Source organism: Peromyscus leucopus, chromosome 3, assembly GCF_004664715.2.
Source record: "Peromyscus leucopus breed LL Stock chromosome 3, UCI_PerLeu_2.1, whole genome shotgun sequence".
NCBI lineage: Eukaryota > Metazoa > Chordata > Mammalia > Rodentia > Cricetidae > Peromyscus > Peromyscus leucopus.
In genome coordinates this window covers 70,360,906-70,378,761 of record NC_051065.1, presented here as the reverse complement: position 1 = coordinate 70,378,761, position 17,856 = coordinate 70,360,906, and the positions used below count along the sequence as shown (strand labels likewise).

Below are 17,856 nucleotides of genomic sequence, written 5' to 3'. Positions count from 1 at the left end.
AATGGCGCGGACGCGCGTCAAGGCCCGGTCAGGTGACACGGCTCCAATCCGCTCCCTTCCCTCTGTGGCCCCGCCTCCAGCTCCCCACCCTGTGTGGGCGTGGCCTGCCCGGAGGTGATGTGGGCGTGGCCTGCCCGGAGGCGCTTTCTTTGGACATTGAGAAAGCATGGGCTACGCAAGCGCAGTCGGGTTCCAAGGCCCTTCTCCCCGCCCCCTCGCCCATGGTCCCGCCCCGTTCTCCCGGCCGGGGCAGGGCCAGGCGTCCAGCGACTGCTGGCTGGAGAGCCAGTGACTTCCTTGTTGTGAGTCCTCGGCCTCGTAGCTGTGCCCCGGCTCGCAGCCCCGCGGTGCTCTCCCGGACAGCGAGCGCGAGTCCAGGTCCCAGCCACAACCATGCCCAACCCCAGCAGCACCTCCTCTCACGGTCCGATCCCTGAGGAAATTAGGAACCTGTTGGCAGGTAAAGAGCGGGAAGGGGGCGGTGACACTGGGGGCGGGGGCGCGGGACGGCGAGCCGGCAGGGACAGAAGCGCTCAGCCTTCACCTTCTGCTGGCCGTGGGGGCGGGCCGAGTGAGGGGGATCAGGGGCCCGGGTGTCGGGACGAGAAGAGAGTGGGCGTGTATGCTGAAATGTGCTGATCCTCCCGGGAGAGACGGAGAGTTGAGAGTTTCCTAAAGACCTGAATGTGAGGGCGGAAGCTGGCCAGCAAATGTTGATGGATGCATGTGTGAGAAGTGCGAAGGTAGATGTCCAAGCACTAGTTCCTGGGTGGTCAGGCCAGTAGGGGTGCAGCTGTTAGCAAAGAGACTGTAGGGCCGCAGGTGTTGGGAGGTAGGAAGTGGCAAGGTGCTGTTTCCAATCCCCCCCCCCGCCCCCCGCCCATTTTCTTGAACAGTCAGGTCAAACATGTTTACATTTTTGAAGGGTGCCTGGTTTTCAAATGGCCACTGCCTTCAGCCTCAGTAACTATTAAAGGGCAAAAGGGAAGGATGTGTTAAAAGTCCTACTTCCTGTGTCATGTGATGAAAGAAGTTCATCATTGCACCCTCATCTTCCCCCTTATGGTTTTACGTTCCCATTTATAGGAACTTTGAGAAGTTGAAATGTGGTTCCTCAGTACTGTTACGAATCTGCTGTTAGGTCAGTAACGCATAGAGGTGTGTATTTCCACTTACGGATCAAGGGAAGCTCTATGGTTCTGCACAAAGTAGAAAACACATCTTTTTAGAGTAGCACAAGACTTGCCCATCCTGGTGGTCTTGGATACCATCATGTATTTTGTCTTGTAGATGTCAGAATTAGTTTGGTTGTCTTTAAAATATTTCTTTCAGTGCTGATTATGGATAATTGAATTAGAAAGTTTCTCCTAGATGCTTACTTATGTTGTAAGTTGTGTATTTTAATTGCTAAAAAACAAGGTCATCGAAAATGTAACAGTTGGAACAATAATTTACTGTTGCAATAGTGTGAAAACAAGCATCATAATACCTTGTTAAACTGTTGGATTGTGTGCATCATGAATAGATCAAAAAATGCAAATATGTGTATGGATGCAGACTTGTGTTTGTATGAACATGATGCAGGGTGATGACAAACTATGTCACTCTGAGAAATGCTTCTTGTCATTAATGAGTGTCACTAAGAGAAATGATGAAAGACCTGTAAATGATGATAGAAGGAAGCATTTATTTCATTATATGAGCACTTATAAGAGAATCAGTTTTGTTTCACTATAGTTAACTTTTTTTTTTGGGGGGGGGGTGTCCAATGCTGGAATTGCATGTCTAGAAAAGTATCTTAATAACTAGATCAAAGAAATGTTTTATTCCAGAAATGCCACTGTTTTCAGGTTATTCTAGGTCCATATGTTTTAATTTAAAAAAAAAAAAAATCTCTGTTTGGTTTTAAAGCTCCCTTAGTAGGCAAGTTATCATGTGGATCCACAGCTATACTTCTGACATAGTATGTATGATATGGGCTATGAGACCCATCATTCTCTGACCCTCATAGATTACAAGTATTTTCTGTGACTCTCTCTTGTATCATGTAAATCAAAGCTCAGAATTACACATTTATCTCCTAATGCTAACTTTCTGTATATGTCTGCCATCTTTTAAGTCAGAGGTTGTATTAGCACAGTTTTTGAAATCAGCTTTTTCTAAAATACACGAGGGATTAAAACAGTAAATATTTGCAGATTACAAGTTTGCATTACATTTTATTTTTAGAAGACATTTTAAACTCATGGATATGGTATATAGTAAAGGGATTAAACAAGTGAAATAGCCTTCTTCATAGCTTAAAACAACTTTTAAGTATTCAAAGATGGTTGTTAAGATTTTATGTTTAACATCTTTATACTAGATGTTCTCAATAATTATTTCACCCTTGAATCTTACTGAGATGCACGTGATGATTCCATCACTCAAATGTTTTGGGTGATAGTACATGATTAAATATAGAATTGTAAAATTAGAGTGAAGTGTTTTAATTGATTTGGATTTTAGAAACATTGTTCCCTTACTTAGTGCGTTCCTTTTTAAATATAAGAAGAGGCACTGATCCTGGTACTTGTAAGTAGTTAAGGCTCTTAAAATTCATGGCACAGTGTGAGTTAGATAGGGAACCAACCTTTACAAGAATTTAAAATCCTCTGCTATCAGAAGAAAGAAACATGACATTTAATTTTATGTTTCATCTGCTCATGAGCTAAGTCATCATATGTCACACGTTAAGTGTTTGCTTGATGGAGAGACAGGTGCTCAAATGTGTTTTTTGTAATCACGGTTTCTCTCTGTCATTGTTTTGCTTTTTGATAGTAGCTTTAGACTACCATTTCAATATTTGCCCCCTCCTCATTCCTTTCCTCTTTAAAAAGACTGTATGGAAATGCAAAACTAAAGTTACTATTCTTAACTCACAGTTAGTAATATCCTTGAAAAAAATGACAGCATAGTTTGAACAGTTATAGTTTCTATAGCATCAATATACCAAAAAATGAAGACTTTTATTTTTTGAAAATAAGAAATGTTAAATTATTCTTTTTAGAATAGTTTATATAACATTTTGTTGAATCAACCTTTGACCCCTTCCCTAACAATGGAAGAACAGGTTTATCTTGGATAATTAGAACCAAAGGATAGCCCTAAGTCTTGGCCATTTAATCTTACCCCATACCCAAATATTTTGACTGGGACTAATAGCAAGCATGGTCTTGATTTATGTGAGTTCTCCTGTGGCAGGCGAGAAGGTGAGCAGCTCTGGGGTGCTGCCCGCTGCTCTCGTTTGTGTGATTGCCCTTTAGATATGGGTGTGTCAGTAGTTTGCAATCAGATATCTGGGCTCCTTCTCTGTGCATATCATGACAACAATTTCAACAGGAAAGCTAGAAGAGTACGTTACCTTCTTCTTAATAAAGATTAGAAAATAAAACCAGTATTAGAAGAAAATAGCTATCAGCGCTCTGAAAAATTGAAATCAAATCGAACAAGCCATAACACAGTGACTATATGGTTTCAGCAAAGTGACCTTGAGATTTTGTTCAGATGGCAGTTTTGATTAGAAATATTGCCTTTCCCCCCTATTGGGGATTTCCAGAACAATTTTTTTTTTTTTTTTAAAACCTTCACACAGTGTAATCAATAATCCCTTTAGGGGCATTTGATTAAGAATGCAATTCATTCGAAACCAAGGTAGGATGTTTTCAATGTCAAGTACAGTATGGTTTGCTCCTCACCTTTTCAATTCCTATTTATAATTTGGTCAGCCTTTTGGTTTTATTTTCCATATGAGATTTATGGTGTATCTAGCGTTCCTTCTGGAGCGTTGGCTGAGTATGCAAAGGGAAGAGTGCCACCTACTGAGTCACCAATAGGCACCTACTTCTTAGTACCTGGATTAGCCCACAGAGCAAGAATGAGTCTGCCCCATTTTGGCAGCGGCAACCTATGAGTATAAAGTTGCTAAGAGAACATTTGATCAGAAAGTCAAATCGTCCTATGGTGTCTTTAAGATAAGTTTCTTCTACAAATAGGAATATGACTTTGCAAATCAAGGGACCAGAAGTTTATAGAGATTTTGTCTGGGTCAAATAGTATCTGTAAAGAAATATGTAGCATTAGGAAATTTATTTATCTATTTATCTTAAGAGTAAAATGCCGTCTCTTTTCTTGCTGGGGCCTATTTTGGCATGGCTTTCCATTGAAAGCATTTTTGCCTTGGATTACTAAGTAAGTCTCTTGATGTTATGCACATTTAAATAGTCAATCTAATCTTAATCCACATTAGTTTCTTTCAAACTTCTAAATGTACTAAAAAAATGAGCAGGCTGTAAGCATTCCAAGTATGTTTGTCTCTGCTGGTATCTGCCTTGAGGTACTTGTAGAAAGAAGGTAAGGATGTCAGAGGAAGGGAAGCCTCTGGTGGTTTGAAACACAGTTCAGTTGTCTCTCATAAATTGAACATTAAGTGTCGTATATGGGTGATAAAAGTGGCATAGGCTAGGTTTTATATACCCATTATTCATTTAGTTTGTCTTTTTCAATTAAAGCCAAGTCTGTCTTTTTCATTCCACTGAGTTTACATTTCTTTTTCAATCACATTCTGAACACATTACAATAGATGCTACCCACCAGTGGGCGGATATAGTGTAAATCTCAGACTAATGTGTTACTCACTGTGACTTCTTTGAAAATGTGTGGTGAAAAGATTTTGATTAGATAAATCTAAAGTGGTTGAAAGATGGCCAGGCTTATCTTTCAACAGCTCAGCTTTTTATCAAAATAAACCATTTAGCTTGTAAAGCCAGTTTTGAAAATTTCGTAGCTGATTGGATTATGAAACTCAGATACGCTTCAGCCGTTGCACTCGGTGATCTGTGTTCTTTCTTCATGTCTCTTTCCATGTTTAAGAAGCCCACAGTTCAGCTGTAACATGGGAAAGTGCAAGATAGTCCAGGGGAAGCCATTGACCAGAACAATCAATACCTTTTCAATTAGCCATTTTTCCAACTTTGGGTATTTGGTTCCATTGATCTGCCTGTGCCCAGTTTAATTGATTTTTTATGTTTTCTTCATTTCTTCATAACAGTTCATTTCCTGGTTTAACAGAAGAGAAAGTGTGCTTCTGTTCTGATGATAGCTGAAAGGGTAGGCTTTACGTTACCACATTAAGTTGGGGGACAAACAGCTCAAGGGACACAAAGTAAAATCTGGTTCACGCCATCAGGTAGGAAAACATAGGGAATTAAGTAGTAAAGCCATTTGGGGTGCCAGGGTTGGTTTTTACAGTTATTTCATTGATCTGGGACTTAGCAAATGGCGGTGGATTCATCCCAGTTCTTGCTTTTTCCCATCGGCAGATTCAGGCCATCCCAGAGGATGTGTGTATAGCTGGACAGAAGAGGTTACTAACCTTAGTGGCCTGTTCTCCACCTCCAGGCTGCAGGTCTTATTCTAGGCTGTTCTGTGGCGGGTGGGGGGTGAGAGCAGGTGCTGAGTCCTCACTGCCTCTTGGAGGAGTTTATCGTTGGAAGAATTTTGTTCTTGTACCTTTTTACTATTTGATCTCCATGGACATTGGTAGAAAGCATAGTGTGTGTGTGTGTGTGTGTGTGTGTGTGATACTCCCTCACTCTAGAGGAAGGAAGACAGGGTGGCAATTTTTCTAGGGGTTCATACGTACAAAGAAAAGGAAAAGAATGGAAGTACCATTCAGTGGGTGGGGTGTTAAGTGCTTGCCTCTAGGGGTCAGATATCTGCTGAGTGGCCTCTGAGTTAACGGCTTAAGGACTGTTGAGCCAGAACACGTCATCTTTTAATTTTGTTTTTAGACCTTAACATTTATGTACAAAGCAGTTGTAAATCTGATTTTTCAGCTGCCTTGCCCCAGATCTTTACAGCTGTTCCCACTGGAAGGCTTACTTACTCTTGACAAAGTTAAGGTGTAACAGGAGCAAGCCTTACCACCAAGTTTACTTTCGCTAGGATAACCTTTTCCCGTTGCTAACTTGCGGTTGGAGGCCCATGCAAGTGGGGGTGATTCTGCTCTTAGATGCAGGCTGTGCTGCCCTGCAGCCCTGGAGGCTGCGGGACGCTAAGAAGAGACAGGGACCATAGGATCTGTTGCGTTGGTGGCATCCTTTTCCCCAGGCTTTATTAAGCTACAGTAGCCAGTAGCTTCCCCCATCCTGCTTTTCCGTGGCTGACGCCGGTGGGTAAAATAAAGCCTCACCCTCAGAGAAAAAGGGAGTCTCAGTCCCGGGGCCCAGTGGCCAGTCTGCACAGGCTGACCTTTTCTTGTAGTCAAATTACCACGTTTCCCCGAATTACAGGCAGAAAGGAGTCAGCGAAATCTGCATATGAACAGAAGGACACGACCCCTGAAGGAAGGTAAAAGGGGCCACAGCGGCTTGCCAGCTCACCGCGGCAGGCTACTTTACCATTTGCAGGGCTATTTAGAGCACAATAAAAAGCTTCAAGTCTCTTTTCCAACCAGCCAGAGGAGCGCTTGATTTACCCAAGAGTTTTATTGCTGGCTTTTGAAATATTACTCTGGCTTTGAGGTACAAAGCCACAGATCCAGCCCCATTTGTCTGGCGTGGCTGCCCCAAGCTTAGCACTCTGCGCCCAGCTCTCCGCTCCCAGCTACATGGATAAGAACCCCGAGGTTTAAGGCTGGCTGGGTTTGGAGTGGTTTCTGGGGGCAAGGCTGGGGCACCCCAGGACAACCTGGTCCCTGCTCCGACGCTGGCAAAGGCGCCGGGGAGCCAAGTCGGCGGCGGCGAGCTGCGCAGCCCGGCTGCTGTCGCTGCCAGGACAGGCTAGCGTATTCCATCCGTTAGATCTGACACAGTGTGTATTTTAAGAAGCACCCTAGACTTCAAAAGCTTAAACACTAACCCAATCTGTGGGTATCCAACAAACCAGATTATGGCAGCCTTTCCCAGCTAAAGTTCTTGTTAAACACCACCAGCAGCAAAGTAATTTCTTCTCTGCATCTCTTTGGAGAATTATCAAAAAAGCCAGTGTTTGGAAAATCCTTCTCATTGCTTTTAAGCCTTTTTCTAGGAAAAAGCTTGGGAATAAATATATTAAAAAGACTATTCTAAGAGTATAGATGTTTTTCATACTCAGTCTTCCTTTTGAGAAATATGGATTTTCCCCTATACTCTTTGAACAAATGTGTTCTCAAAATAGAGGCATGGATTCTTCGAACATATTGGGAGGATTTTAGCAAAGAGCACATAGAGCATGCAGCCTTTTTGGTGTTTTCTGTGTTTTTAGAAAACTGAAAAGACCCTTTAAAGAAATAACTTGGGCAGTAATTCCTTCTGTTATTGCTTCCAGAGATAGAAAATAGATCCTGTTTGTTTAAACTGGGATTGCATAATGAAAATGTAAAATAGGCAATTAAATACGCATGGAAGAGGGAATTAAAGGCAAACATTGAGTGAAAATAACATTAAGCAGACTGTTCACCAGTCTACGTGCCCCTGAGTCTTGCAAGTGTAGGGCGAGCTTGGGAAAGCTAGCAGCAGTAGCCTGCTACTCCTTGGTCTACCTTTTGAAAACAGTTACTCCGTGGATACTAGGGAAGCCAGTGTCTTCTCTTCCAGCTAACGTATGCTTGTCTAAAGGAGGCTTTCTCCTGTGGGCAGAAACTGCTGCTTCAAGTTTGACTGTTTTGAACCTACTTGAGACCTTGTCCCACGTACACTGACCTCTGACGATGCCTCTTTTCTCCTTAATTTAGGGGCCACAGAAGGAAAGAGGAGCCAGGACATTTTGCTTTCATTTCATTTTGATACTTACTTTTAACATATATGTTGTTACTGGGCTTCAAACTAGAAGTTATTTAAGAGATTGTTTCGTGTTTTAATTTTATTTTTGCCCTTGTAATTATTGGTTTAGCAAAAAAAAAATGCACTTATTATGAATCTGTAGCAGCTTAATCTATATTCCTAATTGGAGCAAAAATACTTTTTGTAATCAAGAATTTAAAATTGATTGCATTCTATTCTATGTATTAGGTTTTAAATGGTTCATCACAAATTCAGTTGAGAGTATTGCACTTTCCATTACTTATGTGTAATATTATGTTTTGAATTTTTTTACCAATGTAAATTAAGAGACAAAGTAGTTAGATAAAAAGAAAGTAAAACACATCTTTCTAGTACAAAATGTGGGTGATTTGTAGACAGGTTTAAAACTTTAATATAATTCTCTATGATATTTTAAAGTGAGCCATGAAATTCTGAAAATAAAATATGTGTAAGCTATCCAGAATTTCATGAACAATAGGAACGGACGTCTAGGAATCAAACAACAAGGACTTTTTGAAATTTTATAGGAGAGAGAATTAGCCAACAAAATATTTTGAGTTTTAAAATTTTAGAAGAGACTATGAGAAATGTTATAGGATGCCATAGAAATCTACTTCTGAGACACTATGTTTTTAAATAATAGAAGAACTAATTTTTCACTTCTTTATTTAAATCGTGTTCCAGTGGCTAGAAGCAGGGTGGGAAGCAAGGGCTCACAGAACCACATAACTGGTTGTCTTTTGACTGTCAGGGAGTCAGCACATGGGGGGCAGGTAGCAAGGAGGAGGGTCTGATGTGGGAATCTTGGCTAGAAAGGAAGGGATTTCTTTTTTCCTTTAAGCATTAGATAGTATGTGTTCCTGAAAGTGGACTATACTGGGAAAAAGCAAACTCTTCTCAAAGATGTCAGCTCATTTTTAGAAAATACGGCAAATGAGTTGTTCTTATAGCAACTTAAAAATAACTATAAAACAATCGCAGCACATGTATATAAGCTTTCCACTTGTCTTATAGAAGAGACTTTGTTTTATGGGGCACCGTAGTTTATTAGAACTTGTGTGCTTCGTCCTAGTTTAATGATGCCAAACATCCAAATAGCATTTGCTGTGCTAAGCATCAGTAGAATATACAGATTTTATTAGCTAAGTGGTGAGCAGATTTGTTCAACTTAGTTTTTGGAACATACTTCAACTGTTATGCTTTGGATATAAATAACTACCACAGACTGCACAGATATTAACACTTAAGTGTAGAAATAATCATTGACATATTTGTCTTCACAAAAAAATGGCTCTTTTCTATAATTCGTATCCTGTTTTTATATTTCATGATTTAGATGTTGAAACATTTGTAGCAGACACACTGAAAGGGGAAAATTTATCCAAGAAAGCAAAGGAAAAGAGAGACTCTCTCATTAAGAAGATAAAAGATGTAAAGTCTATGTAAGTCACTTGCCTTTTTATTACTTATTTCTTACTCAGAAATAACTCTAATTAATGTTTATTATGGAGTTAAATTTTATGTGCTGATTTATTAATGTTAAGTATTTTTAAGGACAGAATATATCTCCACTGTAATAGTTTTAAACACAGATGTAATATTCTTTTTGTTTATAGTTATATATTTTTTTCTAAGTGTCTTAGAAAAATGCTGTGTTTATTTTGAGCATCTGAGGACATATTTGAGGATTTTACTACCCATCAGACCTTGAAAAAGAAAATCTTTTAAATTGTTACTGCATTAAATAAACAAATGTAATATATTATAGATATTAAAGATATATGTTCTACAATTAGATCTTTTTTTAAAATTATCTCTATTTAATACTTAAATCTTTAAAAATGCATGTATTATAAATTCCTAAGCCTCTTGGAATTGCCATTTCAGGACAGAAATAGTTTTTTATCTAGATGTATATTTATAATATAGATTTTGGATTTGAATTTGAATTATTGCCACTAATTAGACCTTGCTTTGATTTTCAACCACATTTAAATGTTTTATTTTCTTTATTTTGCAGCTATCTTCAGGAATTTCAAGACAAAGGTAAATTTCAAATCTGAAATGACTTTCTTTTGTGGAGATTTTCAATAGGGTAATCTAACATTCTGAAATTTTATAGTTGGAATCAAAAATTTAATGTCCATACTATGTGTGGACCTTCAAGATGAGGATGCTAGCTCCCCCTGCTGAGAGGAATATTAAGAAGCAGATCTAGACTGCTCCGCATTTCATAGTCTTAGGTGTTTGTTAGAGCAATCTAAGTACAGGCATGTACCTGCAGTTGTACACGGAGGAGTCAGGCATGTACCTGCAGTTGCACACGGAGGAGTCAGGCATGTACCCGCAGTTGCACACAGAGAAGTCAGGCATGTACCTGCAGTTGCACACGGAGGAGTCAGGCATGTACCCGCAGTTGCTGCACAGAGTCAGGTGTGTCCCTGCTGTTGCACAGAGTCAGGCGTGAACCTGAAGTTGCTGCACACAGAGTCAGGCGTGAACCTGCAGTTGCTGCACAGAGTCAGGTGTGTCCCTGCTGTTGCACAGAGTCAGGTGTGTCCCTGCAGTTGCACAGAGTCAGGTGTGTCCCTGCTGTTGCACAGAGTCAGGTGTGTCCCTGCTGTTGCACAGAGTCAGGTGTGTCCCTGCTGTTGCACAGAGTCAGGTGTGTCCCTGCTGTTGCACAGAGTCAGGCGTGAACCTGAAGTTGCTGCACAGAGTCAGGTGTGTCCCTGCAGTTGCACAGTCAGGTGTGTCCCTGCTGTTGCACAGAGTCAGGTGTGTCCCTGCTGTTGCACAGAGTCAGGTGTGTCCCTGCTGTTGCACAGAGTCAGGTGTGTCCCTGCTGTTGCACAGAGTCAGGTGTGTCCCTGCTGTTGCACAGAGTCAGGTGTGTCCCTGCAGTTGCACAGAGTCAGGTGTGTCCCTGCTGTTGCACAGAGTCAGGTGTGTCCCTGCAGTTGCACAGAGTCAGGTGTGTCCCTGCAGTTGCACAGAGTCAGGTGTGTCCCTGCTGTTGCACAGAGTCAGGTGTGTCCCTGCTGTTGCACAGTCAGGTGTGTCCCTGCAGTTGCACAGAGTCAGGTGTGTCCCTGCTGTTGCACAGAGTCAGGTGTGTCCCTGCAGTTGCACAGTCAGGTGTGTCCCTGCTGTTGCACAGAGTCAGGTGTGTCCCTGCTGTTGCACAGTCAGGTGTGTCCCTGCTGTTGCACAGAGTCAGGTGTGTCCCTGCTGTTGCACAGAGTCAGGTGTGTCCCTGCAGTTGCACAGAGTCAGGTGTGTCCCTGCTGTTGCACAGTCAGGTGTGTCCCTGCTGTTGCACAGTCAGGTGTGTCCCTGCTGTTGCACAGTCAGGTGTGTCCCTGCAGTTGCACAGAGTCAGGTGTGTCCCTGCTGTTGCACAGTCAGGTGTGTCCCTGCTGCTGCACAGAGTCCTTAGATGAAGCAGAGGTCACCTGTTGCTGTCTTACACCACAGAGGTGGTTTTATGGGGATGTAGGTGGACCTCAGCTGGGTGATCATGACTCATGCTTGTGTGGCACAGGAGTTGGGACATGCTAGGATTTACACAGGCTAGAAGGCTTTCCACCACTGAGCTATGTCCCTAGCCCTTAGGTCATGTTTTCAAAGAATGAGTAAAAATAGTTACAAATTTTATTTGATAGCATGAATAATATGTTTTCAAATGCTGATTTTTATTCTTAGTTCGGGTCTTTTGATTTGAATACATGTGTACTTTAGAAGTTTCTAGAGATGGGAATTTGGTTTCATTGTTTTTGAAATATATGGGAGTGTAGGTAAGGTGGCAGCTGAGAGGCTGTTGGCTGAAAGGCACTGGGAATCTCAGGTACTCCATATTTCCAGTTCTTTGAGAGGACCTGAGTACTGTCCTTATTCCCGGGGTGCTAGCTCACAGGTCATGACCTTCATCTTGTGGATGGTAGGATAAAGGTTACACTGTGAGGTCGGTTCATCGGTGGAACTAGTTTCTGAGTGTGGGTGAGAAGACAGTGTGGCACCTTCTTACTGGGTCTCAATCATAACTCCTATTTGAGATGACAGTAAGTAAGAGGACAGCCCCAGCCCCAGGACACCAAGCTCTTAGACCATACATCCAGTCAGTTACCAAGAAGTCACTATTTCTACGACATTGGCTTGTCGGGATCTGTGTAGCCAAGTGGACCAGAAGAGGATTTGCCGTACTGAGATGATAATAAACATGATAAAAGCTAAGAGCAGGAAAATGTCTCCTCCTCTTTTCTAGTACTTACAGTTCTGTGCTACAAGGAATCTTAAACCGTGGGCTTAATCCTGTTGCATTTACTTAGGTGGCTACAAAAATGAGTTTATTCGTTTTGATTATGATTTTTTAATATAATGCATTATTTGTGAGGAAATAACAGATACCAGATCTTAACTCTTCTTAAAAAGTGTGTTTTGCTGCACTGATTATTTATTGAGCTCTCATTGTGGCTTAATTATTTGTACATTAAAACATTTTCAGCTAAGAAGGCATGATAATGGGAAGCCATTGTATAACTGCGTGTCGTTCAGTAATAGTGTCGGGGCTTTCCCTTTGGGATTCTGTTTTAGAACTTGTTCAGGTGTGTGGATATTAAAATTACATTACTGAGACACATTCTTTGTCTCCAAAGAGAATGGAAGTTTATATAGTATTGGATAGAAATTGAAAAATGAGCTTAGAAGAAGAGTTCAAATAATGTGGAATTCAGAGATTTCCCCTAATCATTTCCTCTAAATAAGTCATTTGCAGCTCAGCCCTGCTGTATTGAGTTAACTAATCACCAAGACTGCCTGCACAAAGTAAGCCCGTGGATAAAGTAGATGTATACCTTGGAGAAATATGAGAAGCTGAGTAATTTTATGCCATCACACCCTTACAATATATTCAGCTTTGTTCTAAAAGGACTATTTTGTAGCTTATTAGGACTAGGAAAGGACTGAGAGAGACTTACTGGTTGCAAAGTGGTTACCCAGCAAGCATCTTCTTTGAAAGATCTCTGTGTTGAAGGAATTCAGTTCTAGGTTGTTTTGACGCTGCTGTCCTGCTTCCAGTCTCCCCTGGGCAGCTGGGCATTTTCCTGTTTTCACCCTCTCCCCCACCTTCCCCATCACTGCCTTGTTGCTGTGGGATCACCGTGAAGTGAGCGGAAATTCACCTCTGTACTCCTGCTTCTCATCCTTTGTTAGGTCAGTGCTAGGTTAATTTTAATATCATTATTGTGAGAAAGAGGTTCAGGTAGAGAGTTCTTAAACAAAATGAATAAATGGAGATTTACTCATTTATAACTGTAGTTATTAATTTCTGTAATGTTCACAGGTGTCCGTTTCCTCCTTATGGACCCTTTTCATTCCTTCCCCTACACCGTAGACAATCTCCCATCTTGGGATTTACCCAAGCAAAGTTTGCAGATTGAAGTGTTCAGTCTTTAAAATGAGTTAAATTGATATGATAGTTGCAATCTTAAACTGTATAGATCTTAGAAGAATTCCTTTGGCATTTCTGTGTTTTGTGGGAATAGCTTAGTTTGCTACAGTGGCTTTTCAGTGTTGAGGCTTACTGCTAAACTTTCCATGATTTATATTTATTTCCAAAGGAAGATATTGTTTTAAAACATCCCTTCCCATTTATTTGATTTTTTAAGGTTCTTATATAATTGAGCATAGATTCCCCATTGAATAGATCTGTCAAGTTGTTAACTTTAGAATAATTATCAGTTGTTTATCTAAATGCCTTAATTTTTATTAAGAACTATTTGGTCTAGGCAGAGCATAGTTTGCTTGGTAGAGTCCCCGTTATTCAGTAGAAACACTGCCAATTCATCTAAAATAAAAAAGTCCCTGTAACTGTGGAACTCTTGAGCAAGACAGATAACTGATGCAAGTTTCTTAGTTAAAATATGTCCTGATACTACTATCAAGCGTTCTGAACCCTAACCCTGTAGGTTCAAGGTCTCTACACATTGGAATTCTGCTGTATGATTAAAATTTTTTGTTGAGACAGGGTCTCTCATTTTCGCCCAGGCCAACCTCTAGCTCAGGATTACAGACGTACACCACCATACTCTTAACACATAATTATTTTTTAATTGTTCTCCATCACAGGCCTCTTAAAGTGACTTAAATTAGTTATTTTTGCAGTTTACATATTACTATTTTTGTAAAGAATGTTAGTTATTGAGCATTAGCTAGAATTTTTTAATACATATTAGGTCTATGACAAATAGTTACACTCTAGTTAAATCTTTGCCTTGTATTAGTCTCAGTAATGATTTAGGCATTACTTCCTTTATAGATTTATTGAAATAAGATAATGCATCCCATAGCAGATGTTCAGAAAGTACTGCCCAGTGTGTATTCTCCAGTGTGACTTTGTCAAGAGGATTGAAGTTAATCTCCGTTCTGAAGCTCAGTTTTGAAAGAAAATTTTACAAGTCTTTAAGTCATTAAAAGAAGTAGATTTTAAATGAGACACCATTCCAAGAGAATGTTTTTCAACCCTGCAATCACTAGTGTCTGGCTTTTTTCTTTCCCTGTGCTGGGCAGCTCAGGCGTGTACTCACCCCAGAGCCTCAGTGCTGGCCAGCCTCTAGTTCTGAAATGTGACTGTTTCAGATGCTGCAGCTCTGATGCTCTCGCTTCTTCCTTGAGAATTCCTTTTCCCTCTAATTGTGAAACAGTGTAATAGATTGTGCCCTTAAGACTCTATCGGTATTGTTAAATATGCACAGATTTATTTAGAAAGCAATTTTCTTCCACCTTCTCATTCGTATTATCTAAGCTTATTACTTGACCACTTTTTAAAAATAGCAAGACTGTTAGGTAAGAGGGATACATTTTAGTGTGTCCTGGTGGAGTCTTCAGAATAATGGAAGAGCCAGTCTTTGGGTTTAATTTCCTTTCCTTTAACCTCCTCAACTTAGTATATTTGCAATCGAAAGTTAACTCCATAATGAAATCGGAGCAAATTAAACTAAAGGAGTTCCATCCCGCCACCCCCTCCCTCCTCATGGTTGTACAAGTGTGTTAAAGCATGTTTGAGATAATGGAGCCTGTAATGGTAGAAGCCTATTTCCAAGGTAGTCCCGGAAAAATGATGGCCTTATTTCGAATCCCTGCCTCAGTTTGGTGTGAGTTATGTTTATTATTTGTTGGCTGTAAGTTGGCCATCTAAGAATGAGAGGAAAATCTTACTGTGTCATTTGGTGGCTTAAAAACTGAACTTGCCTTAAGAAATTACTAAGCAAATGCATAATTCTGTATGTTTAGCTGTGTATTATTACTTGAGAAATCAGATTGGTCCAATGAACTGATAGAGAATTAGAAATTAGTTTATTTTCACTTGGAGTTATCTCTCCAAATTTTGTCCTTGATGTTCTTTGTGAGGGAATGGTTATTCTAGAAGCTGTATTTTAGTTATAATTTTCTTTAACAGCTGTACATATTTATGTAGTACAAGTGATATTTCAATATGTATGTGAGACAGGCTCTAAATTTTAGGTATATTTGGCTAATTATCGAGTTATATTTAAAATAGGATTGTATTTGACAAAATAGGCGATAAATTGGGCAGAATGCCTTCAGTGATGGTAGAGATCGTGACTGTGCAGTCAGTCGCTGTTGGCTGCATCTGTAGGCATTTAAGAAAATGGTAATTGATTATAAGCCATGTGAAAAGGGATGGCTAGCAGTATTATAAATTTCAAAGTAGTTATCAGGGACCTATGCTGCTGTGGTACAATTAAGCCTTGAAGTTGCCACTAAAACGCAGGGAAGGGATGCCTTGGATCATTGTCTTTTAGATGGTTAACTTTGTATCGTTAATTAAACTTTTGAAAGTTGTGGGATAAATCAAATGCTTTTCTAGGGAAACAAGAAACAGTATTAATGAGCAACAACCCCATAATTATCCTTGTGAGTACATAACAGGGACACATTCATGTCTTTTCTTTGCGCAATAACTTTTACAAAGAAGTATTTTTAAACTGATCATTAATTTTATGACCACAGAAATGAGATGCAAAATTTATGCTGTTGTCATTGGCACAGGCTCAAGGCACCACGGACATTATGTGTGATTGTAATGGAATGGCTGCCAGCTAATGACTCTGCAGACATTACATTCGAGCACGCTTTTCTTTTAGATGTCTGATTAGTCGGTAATGCTTTCAATTATGTCTGTAAATTGTATTGGATACGTTTACCTGATGCCCATTGTTGATTGGAGTTCAGTATTTTATTACATAAATACACACTGAACATTTTCCTTTTAATTTATAGAAACCTTTGCAGGTATAGCTATAGATACTTAGCCCTGGGGAAGGAAGATGCCGTGTGTTACTCAACAGCGACCCCTGTGCTCAGTTACAGAGCCTCCCAAGAAAATGGCTTTCCCCCTTCCCCGGAGGGGGAAATGGCTGGAAAACAAAATCAGAGGGTAAAGAGATGGCTCCTCGGTGCAGTAAAGCCGTGCTGAGGGTCATACTCTCCCAGCTCCATGCAGCTTTAAAAAAGGAATGCTCCCCACAGAGGTGCTGTAGAGATTCCTGTACATTTGGAGCAGGTCCTGGGCAGAGAGAGGTGGTGGTAAGAGGAGGTGTGGGCCAGGGAAGTAAGCAGTCCCATAGCAGCAGTTAATTTAGCTTGTCTCTGATAAATACAAATATCCCACTGACTTAGAAAAACCAACTCCTTCAGTCAATCTCAGGTCTTACAATAAGTAAACTGAAGACAGTTTCATTTTCATATATAATCCAAAAAGTATTTAAAAAAACAAAACAAAACAAAACCAGAGAGGTCTTTCAACATCTTGGTGACAGATTTTTATAGAATAAATTTTCTTACATCAAATGTTATTGATGTTTTGGTTATTATAATCTTTGTTATATATAGCATTTATATACAATATAAGTTGGTATACGAACCCATGAGTGTATGGTCACATACGTATACATTAAAATAGATAATAGACATATCAAAAGTTAAACTATTGATCTCTAAAACTTTAAAAAAGTTTTCATTTATCTGGTTATTTCCATATAGAATGTGAGGATTAAGCCTGAGTGTCTTGAGTTCGTCTCAGTGGATTGCTTAGCTTTATTGTTACCTGTAGTTATAACATCTGATATCCTGAATGCTAAGTTCTGGTAATGTGTATGAAGTAACCTGACACCTTAAACATTCAGCAAGGAATTATTTATTTATTTATTTATTTATTTATTTATTTATTTATTTATTTATTTATTTATTTTTGTGTGTAATGTGAAGTGTCCTTAGAAAATTAATATACCAATTCTTACTTATTAAAAATAGGGCATAACAATGAAAAGTAACTGAGAATTCTGTGGTCTTTACTATAGATCTCATGTATTATCACAACTTCTTCAAAATATTTTAGTAGCATTTTCTGAGGCTCCTTTTTATGTTTGTAATAAGTACTCTCTTCATAAAAGAGATATTTTAATGTTCTGGAAAGTACTTTGAACATCCTGAGAAAGATGAGCTCTGAAGAGTTAGTAACATCGACATGCATATTTTGGAATTTTAGCTGGGGAAGAGATATTACCAGATTCAGTGTATCACTGAAAGAATTGAGATGAGATAGCCATCTTAATTCTGTTCTTCAGGAGGGATGTCACCATCTCTACAAAGTTTTTGAGGATAAGGATGATGGTTGCTCATGAAATAACAAAATCATAAGGAAATAGAAATTAACAATTAGTTCTTAAATTATGTAGACAATGTTGTCTGGAAAGAAGCAATCTCTATTTAAAATGTGCAGGAAAATAGGAGGCAACCATCAAATGTATGGCAGAGGACACACATCCCATTGGATGGATAGAGGACACACACACATCCCATTGGATGGATAGAGGACACACACACATCCCATTGGATGGATAGAGGACACACATACATCCCATTAGATGGATAGAGGATACACACACATCCCATTGGATGGATAGAGGACACACACACATCCCATTGGATGGATAGAGGATACACACACATC

General features: G+C 39.9%; 1 protein-coding gene across 2 annotated transcripts in view; it reads left to right on the top strand.

The window, feature by feature from the left end:
* Positions 1-220: 220 nt before the first annotated feature.
* Positions 221-17,856, top strand: part of Skap2 (src kinase associated phosphoprotein 2) — a 162,798-nt gene continuing 145,162 nt past the window's right edge. Inside the window, exons 1-3 of one of the 2 annotated variants that reach the window (XM_028864148.2) lie at positions 221-460; positions 9,160-9,265; positions 9,844-9,869. In XM_028864148.2, coding sequence (XP_028719981.1) covers positions 394-460; positions 9,160-9,265; positions 9,844-9,869 — 199 coding nt within the window. In that variant the 5' untranslated portion in view covers positions 221-393. Of the gene's footprint in view, positions 461-583; positions 744-9,159; positions 9,266-9,843; positions 9,870-17,856 lie in introns of those variants that run through there. The other variant, XM_037203754.1, reaches the window with a different exon arrangement.